The sequence below is a fragment of the Ambystoma mexicanum genome, chromosome 11 (genome assembly GCF_040938575.1).
Source record: "Ambystoma mexicanum isolate Mex_15411 chromosome 11, UKY_AmexF1_1, whole genome shotgun sequence".
In the NCBI taxonomy this organism is placed as follows: Eukaryota; Metazoa; Chordata; class Amphibia; order Caudata; family Ambystomatidae; genus Ambystoma; species Ambystoma mexicanum.
The window spans coordinates 1,298,625,061-1,298,641,790 of record NC_090934.1 but is presented as its reverse complement, the minus strand read 5'-3'; the positions used below and the strand labels follow the sequence as shown (position 1 = coordinate 1,298,641,790).

Here is a 16,730-nt window from a genome sequence, read left to right as displayed (position 1 = left end):
CGATGGCCCGGTCGTGAGGGCAACTTCAGTGGAGTTATGCAACAGTGACAGAGTTCTTATTTTCTAGGGATAACTGCCCTGATGGCCTCAAGGCACAAGTCGAGGGTACACGAGGGTGGACAAAGTCTGCCCACTTATTTCACACCTTCCGCCTTTGTGTATTTCAGGCCTGGGGGGTCACTGTGCTGCATTTATTTAAATGAATGATTCAGTGCATGCTTGGCAAGGTTCGAACCATGGCTAGAAACGTAACCTTGGACTCCATGATCACGTGACCAAAACACCTGTGAAATATCTCATACTGGGATGTTGCTCTGCATGGAATATTTCAACCAAGATCCTTTGGGTTAAAAGGTGTGCGCCTTTTGTTTGACCTTCCAGATGATTTGCACTATTGCGGCCATGATCCCTCCCTGTTGACTACCTTGGCTAGGGGTGATGGGAGTTGTAGTCCAAGACATCTAGGGCGTAAAAGGTTGCCGAGAAATATATTTAAGTGTTATTGCACGCACCAATGTCCTCTCATGTGCTTGCAGGCCGATGGGCCTCAGCGATGCAAGGGTGCATATGGAGGGCCTAAGGTCCCATTATTGTCCGTATTGTCCGCTACTGTGGACACTGGTGCTATTAGCACCCGGGGGCAGATGCGCGGCACTCAACCCGAGCCCCATTGTGTCCGCCTTCTCCGTGTCTCACTCTACGACTCCTCTCCAAAATCGGACTTCATGCCTTTTCCCGCCAAAATGCTCATCTCTGAAACGTACATAAAGTGTTATGATGAGTTTTACTATGTATAATATAAATATATAAATGCTGCCTATTATGTTTTCAAAGAGAAATGTGCTGCAAGGATTCTGTGATATTATGTGTGGAGTCGCCTCCTCTTCCTCACCGCCCACTGAGGCCCATATGTGGTTCCCATGATACTCTGCCAACGGCCATTTTACTGGAATCTCACTTCCGCAGAGCAAAATGGTAGCAATCATACTTCCTGTCACAGAAGTTGTTCGAGGGCCAGGCATCCACGAAGCGACGTTGCTATTTACAATGACATTGGCTGCAATTATCTGATAGCGTATGGAGTGCCGTTGACTTTAGCTCGGGATTTCTGGTTGCTTTCCGAGTCATTATGTTGGGCCTTACCCAGCTCCAGACGGCGCCCTTGTTTGGGTAACTCTCTGTAACGCAGGGGGTCTGCACCAGTTGGCTCGAATATGCGATTTCTACTACAACTGTCATCAGCCCGAGCTAGTGTTGTCAATTGGTAACAGCCCAAAACATCTGATGAGCTGCAGGTGGCAGACCCCGGCTATAAGGGATCTTGCCTTTAAACACTAAACGCTTGAAGACCAGTTAGAGAGGGGCACCTTCAGGGTCTGTTAAATCAGGCCACCGGTCTCCTGGAATTCACCCACTTTCAGAAAATGTCCCCCATAATTAGGGCTGTACTTGCAGCACAAAAAAAGCACTTGAAACCTGGCCTAATAACCAGCCTGAGGAAAAGAGTGAAAACAGTCGCTCGGTTCCAGCCAGCGCTGAAATTGGCTCCCGCCGAGTTTGAAGGCGCGGGTGATTATGCAGAGTGCATGCAGAGTGCATTCTGCGGCCTTCCGCAGGGAGGCTACGTTTCAGTTTCCCCAAGCAGCAGAAATCAGTAGAACGGCAATTATTTTATGTTGTTCTAGTTTCTTTCATTTGCTGGAATAGTAGCGCAGGCCCCCGTTTACAGAGGGACGCAATTTACGGTAAATAAACACGCCTGCCGCGGGCCACCCTCACATCAGCTTTATTTTGCCATTGAACAATAGATATGAATAATGCCCACGGTCATTCCAAAATGCAGAACCAATGGCATGTTGGTCCTCATCCAGCTTGGCGTTAGGGAATCGGTAAGAATCGACCAACCGGTGATGCTAACCTTTCCCTCTACGCAGTGCACTGACGGCAAGTTCCTCTAGCAATGGTCTCCAAGGTCTTGGGTCATTTCGACATGGCCTGGTTTGCTATATCTGCTAACAGGCCACCTGAAATGCTCACCACAGAGGTGCTCTGTAGGAGTCCAGGCGCGGGGCGCAGGGACGTCATTTCACAAAAATGCCAGGGGTAGTGGAAATGACATCACACAACCCTTGACCCCTGATGACATAACAGGAAGTGATGTCATTTTACCCCCACCCTGAAGTGATATGGCGGGAAGCAATGGAACACGACCTTTCACCCGTTGACAAAACAGGAAGTGGCATTGTACACTACGAAAAATATGGTTACGATATCACTATAATGTGTTGTACATTTCATACAAGAATGGATCGCCATATGTATCGTTAAGATCAGTGTGTATAGTCCCATATTACCAAATTACTGTGAATGAAAGCAGACGTCCATGACCACATGATAATGATGTGTTATTATATAGCACTTACTCTTAAGCGCTTTATATAGACAAAATATACACCCAATATCACCCAACCTGTGTTGGTACCCATTTATCGACCTCAGAAGGATGAAAGGCTGAGTTGAGGCGTTTAAGAACAGACTAAATCAGTGACTCACCCCCTGAAGTGTGCCTGAAATAAACCTTTAATGAGTCTAGCAATTATTGTATATAATTCCAGAAAGACACATTATTTGGCATTCCTATTCTTTCTTATTTAGGGTCAGTACTGAAAGTGTTAGACTTGTGGCACTCGTGTTCTTATTTTTCTTCTTTTTTTTAAGGGGCCTGAACAAGAAAGCCAGCCACTCCACAAGCAAAGAGCCGCAAAGGGCTGGCCACAGCCCAGGAGCTTGCATTACACCAAAAAAAAAGAATATATATATATATTTTTTTTTAAAGTCGCAAGGGAGACCACAGAGGTCGCAAGGGAAACCTCAGAGGTCGCAGTTGTGAACTCTGGTGACCCCTAAATGACGTCCCTGCACGGGCGAGACCATTGTGAACCCTACAATCCTTCTTTTCACCATCCTGTGCTCTGTCGCCTGGCACATTGCTACAAGCCAACCCATTTCTGCTTCGCTCACTGCCACATGTCCCCACACCTGTCCCTTCCCATTTACCATGTCACTATCCTAGGGATCTTGCGCCTTACCAATGCAACGCCTACCCATGACCCACTGTGCAGTATTAGTCCTACGTTTCCACCCTCATCTGTGAGTACTCTTTGCTCATCCCCATCTGTGTCCCTTCCCTGTTATTGCTAGTGTTCCGGTGTACCTACCCCAGCTCTGATTACATAGGTTTCCCTGCACCCATCCATGTCATGTCACGGTGTCACCCAAACCCTGTGTTCCATCGTCAGTCTGTGCCATCATCATGGTGTGTCTCGCCCCATGCACTTCCTGTCAGTTCACGGGTAAAAGCAAGAATAAACAATGCTAATCTGCCACGACAAGGGTCGCAATACAATTATTGCCCCCTTCCCTTGTATTGAGGACCTTTTTGTGTCAAAAGGCCATATTGATGAAAATTCAGTGTCTGTCTTTGATGAAACATTCCACCTCCCGAATGGAAAAAGGATGCATGCCCTCTAACGGACAGGCAGGCAGCCATTTTGGAAAAAGACTAATAACAAATGTCCACAGAAGGGGGGGAGAACCGGCAGGGGGAGTAGGGCGTATCAGCGAGCGAACAAGGGAATTCAGGGGGCACCTTTGACTAAAAATAAAAGAACCCAAGTGCAGAGAGATGCAGAAATGTAGTTCCCGCGAGGAGATCTAGTGCCAGGGGCAGCCTAACAGCATTACTGTGTGCCCACAGCACAGAGAAACAGCTTTGGAGCATAACACCCGAGTAGCGTCAGGTAAGGAAAGTCAGAAAGGTTACTAATCCGAGAAGAGCGGAGCAGGTAAAAAGACCAGGTGGGAATAGGAAGTGGAGCAGCAGAATACACGAGACAGACAAAAAAAGACGGCATTCGATCCTGAAGAAAAAGGACAGAGTTTAGCACAACCCAAGAGTAATCAAAGCAAGAGACTTTGGGCCTCATTACGACCCAGGCGGTAAGGGGTTTACGGCAGCGTAAACAGCGCCGACCCTTACCGCCTGAGTACGAGGTCCCTTAGCGCCATGGCGGATTTAACACCTGCTTTTAGCAGGTGTTAAAATCCATGGCGCTAAGGGACCATGGAGTTAATTACGCCACCGTAATTTACGGTGGCGTAATTAACGCCTTCCCCACTCCCATTATGCCCTATGGGGCAAAAATGGGAATGGGGAAGGGTAAATGGGGATTGGGGACTTACCGCCCCGCCAAGGTCGGAATGGGGCGGTAAGTCCGCCATCCACCATGGCGGAGTTGGGAACTTAGCGGCATGGACCATGGTGCTAATAGCGCCATGGTCCTCCGCCAAGGTCGTAATGAGGCCCTTTGTCATTGACAAGAGAAGCGTCAAGCTGCATGAAAATGGAGAAGCAACAGTTGTTGATCTCTCATAGAACCTGTGACGTATCAACTTCCAGGATACCGGTGGTCCAGGAGTGATTATCGGTTTCTAAACCATCAATCCACCCCACACCTCTAATACACCAGAAGGGATCCGAACAGATTGGAATAACCAGCAAATTATAAATCTCCTTGTCTAATTTTGGTAACGTGGATGGAACGGCAGGCTTATCTCCGAAAAGTTGTGGATTGTCGGTTAGTTGCAACACAGTGAAAATATAATTATTACCCAATGATAAAAGGAGTGTCCAGGCAATGTTTGCATTAAAATCTCTACTTTATTAATCACAACAGACAGTCTAACAACAATAGGAAATGCAACCCGCCCTATAAAAGAATGCAGAGGACAGCCAGTTTCAAATAAGGTAAAGGGATGCACGCTGGATACTGACAAGAGGGCAGTCGGTATGGTTAATAACCACAACAGTTTGTTAAATTTTCTTGGCTTTAGCACCAAGGAATCAATGTGTCTTAAAATGTCTCTAGGTGGCTTCCCGGGAAGGAACAGGGGGACAGAACCACAATCTACCTTGTGTTGTAGATGTTCTTGGTACTCGGCAGGGTTAAGTCTGCTTCAGGGCACTTTGTAGGCTTCTGTGACAGAGTTTGAGGCGGGAGTCACTGCGGGTATCAGGCAGCACAGCGGTTTAGTGAACAAAGCTGGATGAACAGCTGCATGCTGCCCTACCCGGCAGCTTGGGTCAGGGATCGTCTCAGTGATGTTCAGCAGTTCTGAAGCACTGTTCGAGACGTCTCAGATGTCTTTAAGCGACTGCGGCTTGACAACGGTCTGCGTTACAGTCAGTTGCGGATAGAGGAACTCGACTAGCTCGAAAATGTCGTTTAAGGTGATGGTGGTAGATGCCTGTCGAAGCACACCTCCCAGCTTCTTCAATGGGCCTGGTCGTTCTTTAAGGCAGACGGCCCACAGCTGTGGAGTGTGTTGCAGACAGCTGCCTTGTCCTTCGTTGTAGGTTCAGAGGCCTTCTGACACTCCCTATCCAGTAAGCTTGCAGAAGAGCCTAGAAGGGCACGCTGTGTACTGGCTGGGTACCGGCTCTGGAACGGCTGAAAGGTCCTCTGAGTTCTGTATCTCCCTCTGTTCCCTAGGAGATGTTTAGGGGACGGATCTCTCTTACCTCTTTGGATCTCCTGGTCTTCCTTCACTGGCGGACGATGTAAGGCAGACTGTACCTTCAGCCAGGGTCCAAGGTTACTTCAAGTGAAGTCTTAGATGATCTGCCAAAAGAGGGGCTTGGCCCTCTTTTAAAGCCAAGTGGGCCACAGTGATTGGTGTAGGCTAAGCCTACCTTAATGAACCACTCCTGGGGTCCCTACCAACAATCTCCTGTATGTGTGAGGTCATACCCAGATTGCTTTGCAACAGGAAAGTTAAAGGGGTGAAAACAGAAACCAGGGGTGTCTGAGAACCAATATGGTGGAAACCTTCTCTCAACAGAAAGAGCTTTGGCCCCACTCCCCTATGATACTAAATTGCACCCATCTTCCTGTCTGTTGTTGATCAGAGAGTCCCTCTGGTTAATGGTTCTTTCTATGTGGTCCCTGTTAAAGCGGCAGGTCTCCCTTGAAGATGCGGCAAGATCAGAGTCTCTGGCTCCTGCAACACACATTCTCATAACTTGTGTCCCGGTGGCACTGGGATGTCAGGCGTTGGAAACTGTCACGGGTTAGCACCTGCGGGTTACAGTCAAACTTGTAATGAGGGCCTTGTCTTTAGGACTACTTCCCATAGGTACCTTCTCAATACTGAAAGCAACACAAAAGGCGGGAGACATATTGAATGCTGGCATCAGAAAATAAATTCCTATCTGTGGCCCGTGAAGGGCGTATCACTGGATAGTGACAGGCACCCCATTCCTCTTAAAACCAGCCTGCATCCCACTCAAGGCAGTATCTACTCAAGCACCATAAGCTAGACGCCTGCGGGGGTCAGCACAATTCTAGAAGACACACCATCACAAGACGGGAAACCAAAAAATGTTGGAAAGAAAAAAAACAAGAAAAAGGCTCTCTTCTGTTAAGGCCCATCATCACTATCAAACAACACCCTGCGAGACATCAGCACAACTCTAATGCTCCTACAGTTCAGAAAAGAAAAAGAAACTACTGCACACTAAAATACTCAATGAGGGCTTCAAACACAGGAGCCTGCAGACACCTTACCATTGCCAACGACGCATTCTTCTCAACAGAATCAGTCAAGCCGCTTGCATCAATCCATTGCTCATGAGCAAGGCTTGCACTTTCCCCCAAAAAATCACAAACCTAAATTAAATCAACATCAGATTTGTGGTGCCAGATGATAAATGTACAGGACCTCCCTCTGATGGTTTAAATACTTAGCCCATTCCTTTGCAAACAAAGCTATGAAATGCCTAATCTTCTCTGGTAATAGACACGCACAGGCCGAGTTGATAATTAGCTGTACAACTGTTATGCTATGTGGATTTATACCGCACCCCACTACCACCCAAGGGCAGCCTCCAGGCACTCACGTGGCTCTGCAAGAAAGAGGATGGGGTTGGTTAGTGGGGGACGAGTGATAAGATAGGTCTAGAACCAGGAGACATTGATGGGTGTGTTGGCTTGCAGATGGTTGGTTGCGTGCACTGGCTTATTGTATCCATAAGGGTAAGGTCCGATGCCTGGGTTGTTTCTATGTGACTGTTATGCAGGAGTGTGTCTGTGTGTTTTATGTGTAGATTGGATGGTATCTCCTATTATGCGCCCTGGCTTGTTGTATCTGTATTGGTACGGTCCAGTGTCCATGTTTGTTGTTGTAAGCTTGTGTTACTTGTGTACATTTGTACAATCATAGCATGTATAAGGGTCATCGATGATCTCAATTAAACTCGGAGCCTTTTGCACAGGTTATCTATGACTGCTTCAGAGTCTACAGTAACTGCACCAACTGCAGCTCACTCATCACCCGGGAAATATCCTGCACTAAACTGCTTGTCATCTGTACACTCAGAGCGCAGTCATTTCATCTTCAAAAGGTCCCCTAACAGCAATTTCATTGTCACGATTCTATTTTTTCCTTTCTCACCTTTATTACAATTTTAAACCCAACAATTACATTTTCATCTAGAAATAAGAGTGCCTTCAGGAGGTTGGGTATTTGAATGTACAACAGGAGGGCAGAGAGGGTGGGTGCCATGCCTACATTATAAACCCCTAAGTGTTAATGTGGTTGCATTAGGAAACTCACGTGGTCTGGTGTCAAGGGCACGGAGAGGGGCGAGTTGGTGTAGGTGAAAACAAGCAGCAGCCTGGGCAAGAGGGCATCGAGACGTTGATGGGGTGCAGCGGCTCTCCTGAAACAAAAGAAAGTTGACTCGAGTTTTAAAAAGAGATGGTTTTACCTTGCGATTAAACGGATGCTAAAGTGTGTATTAGATTGGTATTGGTATTGTTTATTTGTAACGCGCCTATACAGAAGGCAAGTGTTTCAAAGCTCTCCAGGAGGGAAGGAACAAGGGAAGAAAAACAACAGTCATTCAGAGCCCTTGAATTTCTGAATGATACAAGTCTGCCCAGGCAGAGTAAGTATATAAATACAATTAACAGTGTAGATAACAGCAAATAGGCCTGACAACAATTCTGCAGTTTTTCCAAGAGCATTGAGTGGCCACCATGCAGGAGGGAAGACAGGGAAGAAAAAGATAGACGATCTTTAAAGCATGGTACGTTCAGATCATGCAAGTGCACAGACAGTACAAGAGAAGGGATGGGACGGGGGTAGATTAAACTAATATAAATGCATGTATACTTACAATGCAATGCATCAAAGATGCTATTGCACAGATGATGTTGGATGGGACCGTTCTCTCGCCATTACTACTTCCTCCAGGTAATAAAGATTTTCAGACATTTGAATTCTCAAGAAGGTTGCCTCCGCTGCATGTACCTTGTTGCAAGTATAGCTCAGTGGCAATGCGCTCAACTTAGAAACAAGATGATGCAGAGCAACACAGGTTCGAATCCTGGGTCTGCGCTTAGAAACTTCTTTGGTATTATGTGTGTTATAAACAACCAATTCTATTTGCCATAGTGAACCACAGATAAGCAGTGGGTTTTCAGGGGCATAGCCGTACATTTTCACAACATACCACCCCCCCTTGTGTCAAAAAGCTTTTGCCATATGATCAATTGTCCAGGTCTTTAGACAAGGCTCTGAAGCAAGGTCCTTATTGGTGCCCTTGTCTAGTTTCAGTTGTGTGAATGTTACGTTACCGCCGCACGGAAAGCCTGCTGTGTGGGAAAAACAGCGTAAACATGAGCATCTCTTTTTGCTGCCATAGGATCAGATGGTACAGAAATTAAAGTAGAAGGAAGAGATGGGGCATAGTGTGTGGAAGTGATGCGATGGAATTAAAGGGATCCCCGGGCACAATGACAAATGAAATGAATGGTCGGTGCAAGGAGTGAATGGAATAATGTGACAGATAATGCATGCACACGCAGTGCCCAAATAACTTCCCCTTTGGGGTCTGTAGCCTGTGACTCTCCAGGTGTTCTACATTAAACCCTCACCATTGACTATGCTGACTAGGGATCATAGGAGTTGTAGTCCAAAACCTCTGGAGTGCCGCAGGTTGCAGACCCTTGCCTTAGTATGGCAACATAAAAACACTCAATGCTTGTACTCTGCAGAGGGAGACCCCAAATATACCTGAAAAGGCTTAACAGTCCTCCAGCAAAGGCAAAAATAACACTGAAATATCAATGAAAGAATCCGAAGGTACCCAATATCATGTTATTTTTATGTTATGTTAAAGGTATTTGTACCACGCACCGTCACCAACAGAATTGGTCCCCAGGCGCTCTGGCTGATCTGTAAACGAGAAGGTGGGATGGGTTAGTAAGGTGACGAGGGAGTAGGATAGTGAGAGGAGTGGTGTACTGTTGGGAGCTTCAACTCAGTAGAAACCGGGTGCTGAGCTTTGGTGCAAGTATTGGATCAGTGACAGTCTGCGTGTGCTGTTGGTGCGGCTTATGTGTTGTTGCAGCGTGGTGAGGTGCATGCAGCTTGCTGTACAAGAGATGGTTGTGTGAGTTTTTTGAGTGAGATAGGTATGCAGATAGTTTGAGCTTATGTTGGTTAGTGGGTTATATGACATTTAACATGCTAACATTCACAGTTCTGTCTAAGTGTAGTACTTGCTGATCTACGTAATTCCGTCTAAGTGTGGCACTCGCTAGCCATCACAATATTATCTAGATGCGGCGCAGGCTAATGTTTTCAATTCTAAGTGTGTCATATGCTAACATTCAAGTTCCATCTAGGTGTGGCAGATGCTAACCTTCACAATCCCATCTAGATATGGGGCAGGATAATGTTCTATTCGAAGAAAACTCTGCAATACCCATCCTTCTACTCCTATTTCCATCGGCGGGCTTAGCAATTCTGGTCTGTCATATGTATTTCAGGGTTCACTCTTTGATGTCCTCCTTTTATGTCTAGGGTACAGATTTTACAAAATGGCCCCATATTTGCTTTCAGAAAATGTGGTTACCCAAAATGGAGAAAAGGGTTTGCAGAGCAGAAAGAAATGTAATGCGAACAAAATGTCAGTAGTAGACTTAGTCTATGATTCCCCGTGGGAATGCAACGATACTGTAAACAAACTGTTCAAACTTTACAAGGGGGCAAATACTAGATGTCAGCTACTTGTGAATTTTCCTAGAATTGCTGTCTTTTTATAGGAACAGAAAAGGAGTTCTAGCCAGGGAAAGACGAGAAATAACAAAACTGGGGCATGAATTGCCACCCGACCCAACCCTCTCCATTAGAGATTCCTGTTTCTCTATTTCCTCAGGGCTTGCGAAGACCGCCCGACTGAGTGCAGGCTTAGAGAAGAACAAGCTAGGAGGAAATTGGGGCTTCATGCATTATGGAAGGATAAGGCAGCCGCTGAGTGTCATTCAGTAGAGGTATCTTCTGCCCATTATTGCATTAAAATATTAAATGCATTTGCGTTCTCTAAGCCACTCCCCCCCTAAAGGCCTACACACGGAAGGCCCCATACAAAAGGCTGCCTCCTGTACGTAGGTCTGTAGGGGGTGCGGCCTAGATGGGATCCGAGGAATGTGACAGAGCAGTCAAGTGGGAGGAGGGGTCGGAGGGCAGGTGAGGTGGGGGTGTTAGACACACAGCAGAGGAGGAGTGCAGTGGGGATCCTCCGGAAAGGCACAGCGAGAGGGTCGGACCCAAAACGCCAACCTGGGGGATGAAGCCTTTTCGGCCTGGAATCTGCAAACTTGATCTTTTGTACCCTACCTTCAGATCCTGACCATGAAATGACATTACATTCCTGCCCACAATCCTCTTAAAGTCATTTTTATATAAAAAAGCGTTATGGAAGTACAATCGTTTAGTGAACAAGACCGTCCCATGAGTTCCCACCGTCATGCAAAGTTCTTAATCCTAGTTCTGTATTTAAAGCACTCTGGTGCCTGAATCCTTCCCTTGTGGCACCCTCACAGCCAATAGCTGCACCGGTTACTAGGTTGCGGTGCACTCTGGCTTCCCGAAAACTTTGCCCTTCAGATGTCAACTGTATTCGTAGCGGGTTGGATGCCAAACTGGGTATTTCTCCAACCTAGAGAAAATCTTAAAATGAAGAAAAAGAACTGCTCACTTCAATAGTGTTTTTCAACAGGGTGTCAAGGCTAAGATTTAGATTCCTTTGCTATGTTGAGTAGTTCCCAGGCCAGCGCAGGATAACACAAATAACATCTACTAGAACGAGAGTTCGAGAACATAGAAGAAAAATAATATTATGCACTGATAACATCTCCCGTAAAAAACACAATGCTCCAACTTAAATGAGCAAGCGCTGTAAGACAGGGTTGCTTGGAAATAACGCTATGAAACACATGTGTTCTTGTTTCTGATTTAATTATGGGTCTTAATTGCTTGGATCCTCTGGTCCATCAGGTAGAGGAAAGTTATTCAAATACATCCGTGAGGCAGTTGATCCTGCCAGTGCTTCATTTGTGGAGGTGTTTGCCAGGGCCCAGCCCTGGCACCTTTTTCTGATCCCTGGCACTTCATTGTCTCAGACTGAGATTGATTGTGAAGTCATGATAGCCAGAGCATCCATCAACCCCAATGAACAGGTGGGTCCTGCTGCAGGGAGCTGCTGCGAGTGGTGGCATTAATGGTGGGGAACAGCCTGCCCGCCCGCAGTGTCACAAGCGTGTTAGACAAGAATTGGGTCCTGGCACTTATTTTCTTAGATATTAATGACTGGTTCCTGAGCACTGTTTCGGCCATTGATTGAACTTTGACTGTGAACATGCAGGGGCCGCGGAAGCAGATGGTTAAGGAGATGAACAGTGGCATGGAGAAGAAGCAGGCCTGGCTGACGAAGAACGAACGGAAAGCCTTCTATGCTGCCGTGGCTGCGGATAACTTTAGAGATGGTGTCAAAAGCCTCCTGCAGGTGAGTTGTTCATGGGAATGCATGTGCGGGTCTGGGTATTAGTGGGTTTCTAGTTCATCGGTGACATTAGTATTATTGGTGTATCTTTGTATTGGCTCCGTTGCAGTCTCCATGTTGATGTCAATCTTTACGGTACAGGGGACAGTCATGCCTTTAGGTTAAATTCTGGATCTATCGCAAGAAAGCTACGTTGGGGAACCATTAGGAGGGAACTTGTTCTTATAAAGCCCAACCTTTTTGCCAGTGCCATTTTGCTTATTATGGAACCAAAATGAGGGTCTCTACATTCCTCTAAGATCACGGATTCCACCCACCACTTGTGATATTGATCTGATGATAACTCCTCAGGCTAAAGAGGGCAAGTCATTTTAGCTCCAAGCGTAAACACCCAAAAATGACAGGATGTGGTTTTATTGAAATTTTGCACCATGAAGTCCTTTCATGCCTTAACCCAAAACCATACTAACTCCGTCCCTTTCTCCCTTACTAAAATTTAATACAATAAGGTCTATGTTGAAGGATTTCAACAGGGATTTAAGTGCCGTCCGTCTGTCGATCAGAAGTCCTGTTTGAGTGCCAGTTATGTACAGACATCGCGGGATCTTAACCACATTTCACATCACAGGGCACAGGCTCCAGCCTGTTTATTGTTGCCTTTTCTTTGTTGGGAGTAGTTTTACTCCCCATCGTTTTTGGTTGAGAGTATTTGCTTGTTTTTAGGGGCTAAAAGGGTCTGGTACGTCGCTAATCTGCAAGGCTGGTTGTGCCTAACACGGAGAACCACTCTTAATGATGTGCCCGCTTGTGGATCTGTAAAACAGTGGCAGGACTATATGCCATGGCATGGTGTTTTCCTATAATATTGGTATTGTGATATATTTGTAATAACATAAATTGCAGGCAATCACATCACATCACTGCTTTGGTTTTGTAGCTCTAATAGACAAGGCTTATCAGACAAGCACCCCCTTGTGTGTTCTGCCTGGGGGCTAAAGTGACACCTCGCTGATGATGCCTGAACAGAAGCAAAGTGTCTGGGGCTGCTAGCTCCATGTAGCTATGCTTGGCTCTAGCAGCTGTGGGTGTGAGCGGATTGTGTTCCTAAAGGAGTGGCGCCAAACCGATTAGCCATTGGTTCGTTTTATCTCAAAGGACAGATCAGAACAACAAACAGCTTGAAGGATTGCATATCGGGGCGAGGGGGTGTATCCTCAGTAGCTTGAAAGGTAAAAGGTCATGCATTTACTCGTTTCTCGTGGTTCGTCTGTCTTTTGCTGTTTCCAGGCATTTGGGCCTCTATGGAGTACGGCTGTGCATGAAAAAATGGTGCTTACCACGGCAGTACCGTTGCATTGCCACACTGCAATACTACAGCTTTGCAGTTAAGGTGGAGGATTTTCCATGAGCAAAATGCTGGAGTTAAATCCTCTACCTGACTGCCAAAAAAACAGCAACATTTGCGGAATTACCACTGGTTGTAATCCCACCGAGGTTCCATGTCATTTCATTGTGGGATGTTTTTTTGCTGGGTTTTTTACCACAGATTTTTTTTAGGGGGTTTCCCCCAATTCCGCTTAAATGTTTAGGTATTGCCTTACACCCACAGTTACTTTCCAACCCCCCCTCACCATAAAAAATCAGATGTTTTTTTTCATTGAAATATTTGTGGTAAAAAACCCTGCGAAGAAACATCCCGCAATGAAAAGATGCCGTACACCCACCGAAATCCACCACCACCACTTGTAATCCCATGGTAAATCTGCAGGACCAATTGGCAGTAACAGTAACTCTGTTTGGTGGTATTTCAGCAGATTTACCAGCAAAATACCACAAAACTTGTAATGAGGCCTATTGTCTTTTTCCGCAGCATTTGTCTTGTTCTGCACTACATGTCTTGTTTGCAGTGCTTGTGGTACGTAAATGCCTCATATTGGCCATAGCATTTGACTTGAAGAATATTTGTGATGATGAGTAGTGTTGCTTTGGTTGTGGACGGTGTCTTGGATGCAGGGATTGTGTTGTTGTTCATTCTCCTTTCTCACAACAAATCATGCTAATGTGACCTCAGGCTCTGAGCACTAGGATGACAATCTGGGTGATCCAGTTCTTTTGCTATGTTCTTTCGCCCCGCACACTGTCAGTGCGCGTCCTCCTGGCATTTGCATGTTTACTGCTGGTGGAGTCCATTGGTGCTGGCAGGGCTAATGTCACTCTTGTCTACGAAGGTACCCGGTGGCCCAAGATCATGACTGTTTAGGGGATAAACACCAGTAGGCTTTATTAACCGGGAAAAACGTATTCCGATAGCAAGCGGCAATCTCGGCAGTGCCTTCAGAGTATGGATTCTTGGTTTTGGATTACAAGTGATCCAAGTTGCTGTATTCTGGATTCTTTAGGGTTTGGTCATAAACTTGACTGGGACTCCATTCACGGTGGCCTTTGCAAAAGCCATTTGCCGAAGGATACTGACCCTTAAGGCTGACCTTCATGATTTCACTCTCTCTAAGGACTGATGCTCTATCCATGCTGGGCTAGACCTTCTAGCCATGTGTTCTTAAATTCCATATCCTGGGAAAATCTACACCCCAGAATGGGCGCGCTTCCTCAGACAAGGCAGATTGAGGAAATGTTTTGCAGTAGCATCATATTTTGGAATTCCATGGTTCCGTGGTCTGGATATTTTTCCCATTCAGGATCCAACCAGCTAGTGTTGAAGTCCTTATGGAATCCTAGGCATTTAGAGAGTAGCATTCCCACAACTCTGGGGATTAGCCATAATGATGCAGACAGTCCTTCCAGTCGCCCAGATGGGAGGGCAATATCAGGTATGGGGAGAAACGAAATGCAATAGGCAAAAAAAGGAAAGAGGTGCAAAGGGACAGATCAAAACCCAAAACCCAGGTATCCCTTACAGCTTCAACCCCCTTCACCTCCCCAGTCTCCCGAAAGTATGCAGACAGCATCACAACAGGGGACCTGCATAGTCAGACAAGAGGCTAGGCCGCCTTTTATTGGAACTTGTCTTCCTTGAAGATTTTTTTACTGAAAAGCTCCATAGTTTCGTGTGTTACTTTGAAAATAATCAAATGGATTCATGTCAGTCAATGGGTTTTCATCTTTATATACACACAACTACATTCACATTACTTTGAATTGGATACAAAGATGATTTATCTAATAAACCTCAACATTTTCTTCAGCAGAAAATGGCAAACGACAAATGCCAGAACACCTTGTCCCGGCAAACCTCCTTGTGCCTGCCTCGTTATCAAGGACTTGCGAAGCTCAGGTGCCTCCTTTCTGAAATCTCCGAGTTCTCTGTTTCCCTGGGAACAGTTTTTCCACTGTGATTTTTTGCTCCATCACTGATATTGACGTGAACTGTGCGGCCTCACAAATAAAGGCACCTACTTTATTTATTTTTTAAATATTTTTATTTACTTATATAGTGCCGGGAACCCTCGGGCATCAGGGCGCACATAGACACAAAGGAAATTGATCAGACGGGACTGACCATTTATGTGGTAGTCTCAGGAGAATGCCAGGTGGTGCAGGTTAACCCCTTTAAACAGTAACGTTTTCAATTGGGCGCAGAAGGTGTTGATATTTTTTTCCAGCCGGAGTTTGCTTGAAAAAGTTGCCTACCCCTGAAACAGGCTTCAAAGTCTTGCAGTCACTATTGCCCCAAAATAATGCCCTTAATCCTTCTTTCAGCATACAAAAGTCTATTTTTGAAACAGCTAATTTTCTCACCGGATGACCACGAGACACCATCAAAATAATAGGTCTGCATTACTGACTTTATATACTGGGCACCTGTGTGCCAAACAGAGACAGAGCATGGTTTGCTTTACATATAAAACGTTCATCTGACTATGATAGTGTGTCTGCCTCCATGAAGCTTTGCGCTGTCAGTGTGGTATTATTGAAATTCATATTGTGTTTGGATCTTGACATAATACCTATACTTAAGCAGACAGAAAATCGCTGAGTTAATAAGAAACCAAACCGGAACCCACAGGGCTGTCAGCGGCTGTTCAATAAAGCCAATAACACCTACTGACCTGGCGCAGTTATTTCGAATAAAATGCTTTCCAGCGAAGGGATTTGGTATTCTTGCCGTTCATTGTGTTCAGGTGCGTTGCGGTACACCATGGCCGAAATCGTAGGTGGAATGTCATTGGATGCCGCCATGTGAAATGGCGGATCGGGATCAGCTTTCGGCAAAGACATGTTGTGGGTTGGAGGGTTCAGAGGTAAATGTACATTGGCATTTAAGGGTAGAGCGCCCCCTTAAAAGAACACAGATAAATAGCTCTTTCAACAAGACCTGACCAAGGACTAATTCCAATGGACTCACAGACCTCACAGTACTGCGCTACTGTTAGAAGATGCCAGGCCAAATGCCGGCTACTCACACTCTGTACAGTGCCCCGCTACTCTTGAGCTAGGACGGCGCTTTAAACAAAAAAATAAAAATTAATACAATAAAAACAGAGCATCAAATAAAAGGATGTGTTTGTCTATAAACCAACATGAAGTTCCAAGAGAATGGGCCTCATTACAAGGGTGGCAGTAGCTGTGCCGGTAAATACCGGGACAGCTGCCGCCGGAGTCCGTTTTTTACTGGCACCCGGCAATGGGGATGTACCGGGGCCTTTCCGGCCCCGCCGGACCCATCCCAGTAATTCCCCTTCGCCGGGTGCTGATAAAAATGACTCCCCATTCCCATTTGAGTCCCAGAGGACTCAATGGGAATGGGGAGGTCAGTAGTGCTGGTACCATTATTAACGATACCGGTGCTACCGTGTAAGTC

At 46.0% G+C, this 16,730-nt stretch overlaps 1 protein-coding gene across 3 annotated transcripts in view; it reads left to right on the top strand.

Annotated features, from left to right (window-relative positions):
* Positions 1-16,730, top strand: part of SLC12A1 (solute carrier family 12 member 1) — a 245,755-nt gene that overhangs the window by 148,350 nt on the left and 80,675 nt on the right. For all 3 annotated transcript variants that reach the window (XM_069624794.1, XM_069624795.1, XM_069624796.1), the window contains exon 18: positions 11,774-11,914. In XM_069624794.1, coding sequence (XP_069480895.1) covers positions 11,774-11,914 — 141 coding nt within the window. The remainder of the gene's footprint in view (positions 1-11,773; positions 11,915-16,730) is intronic.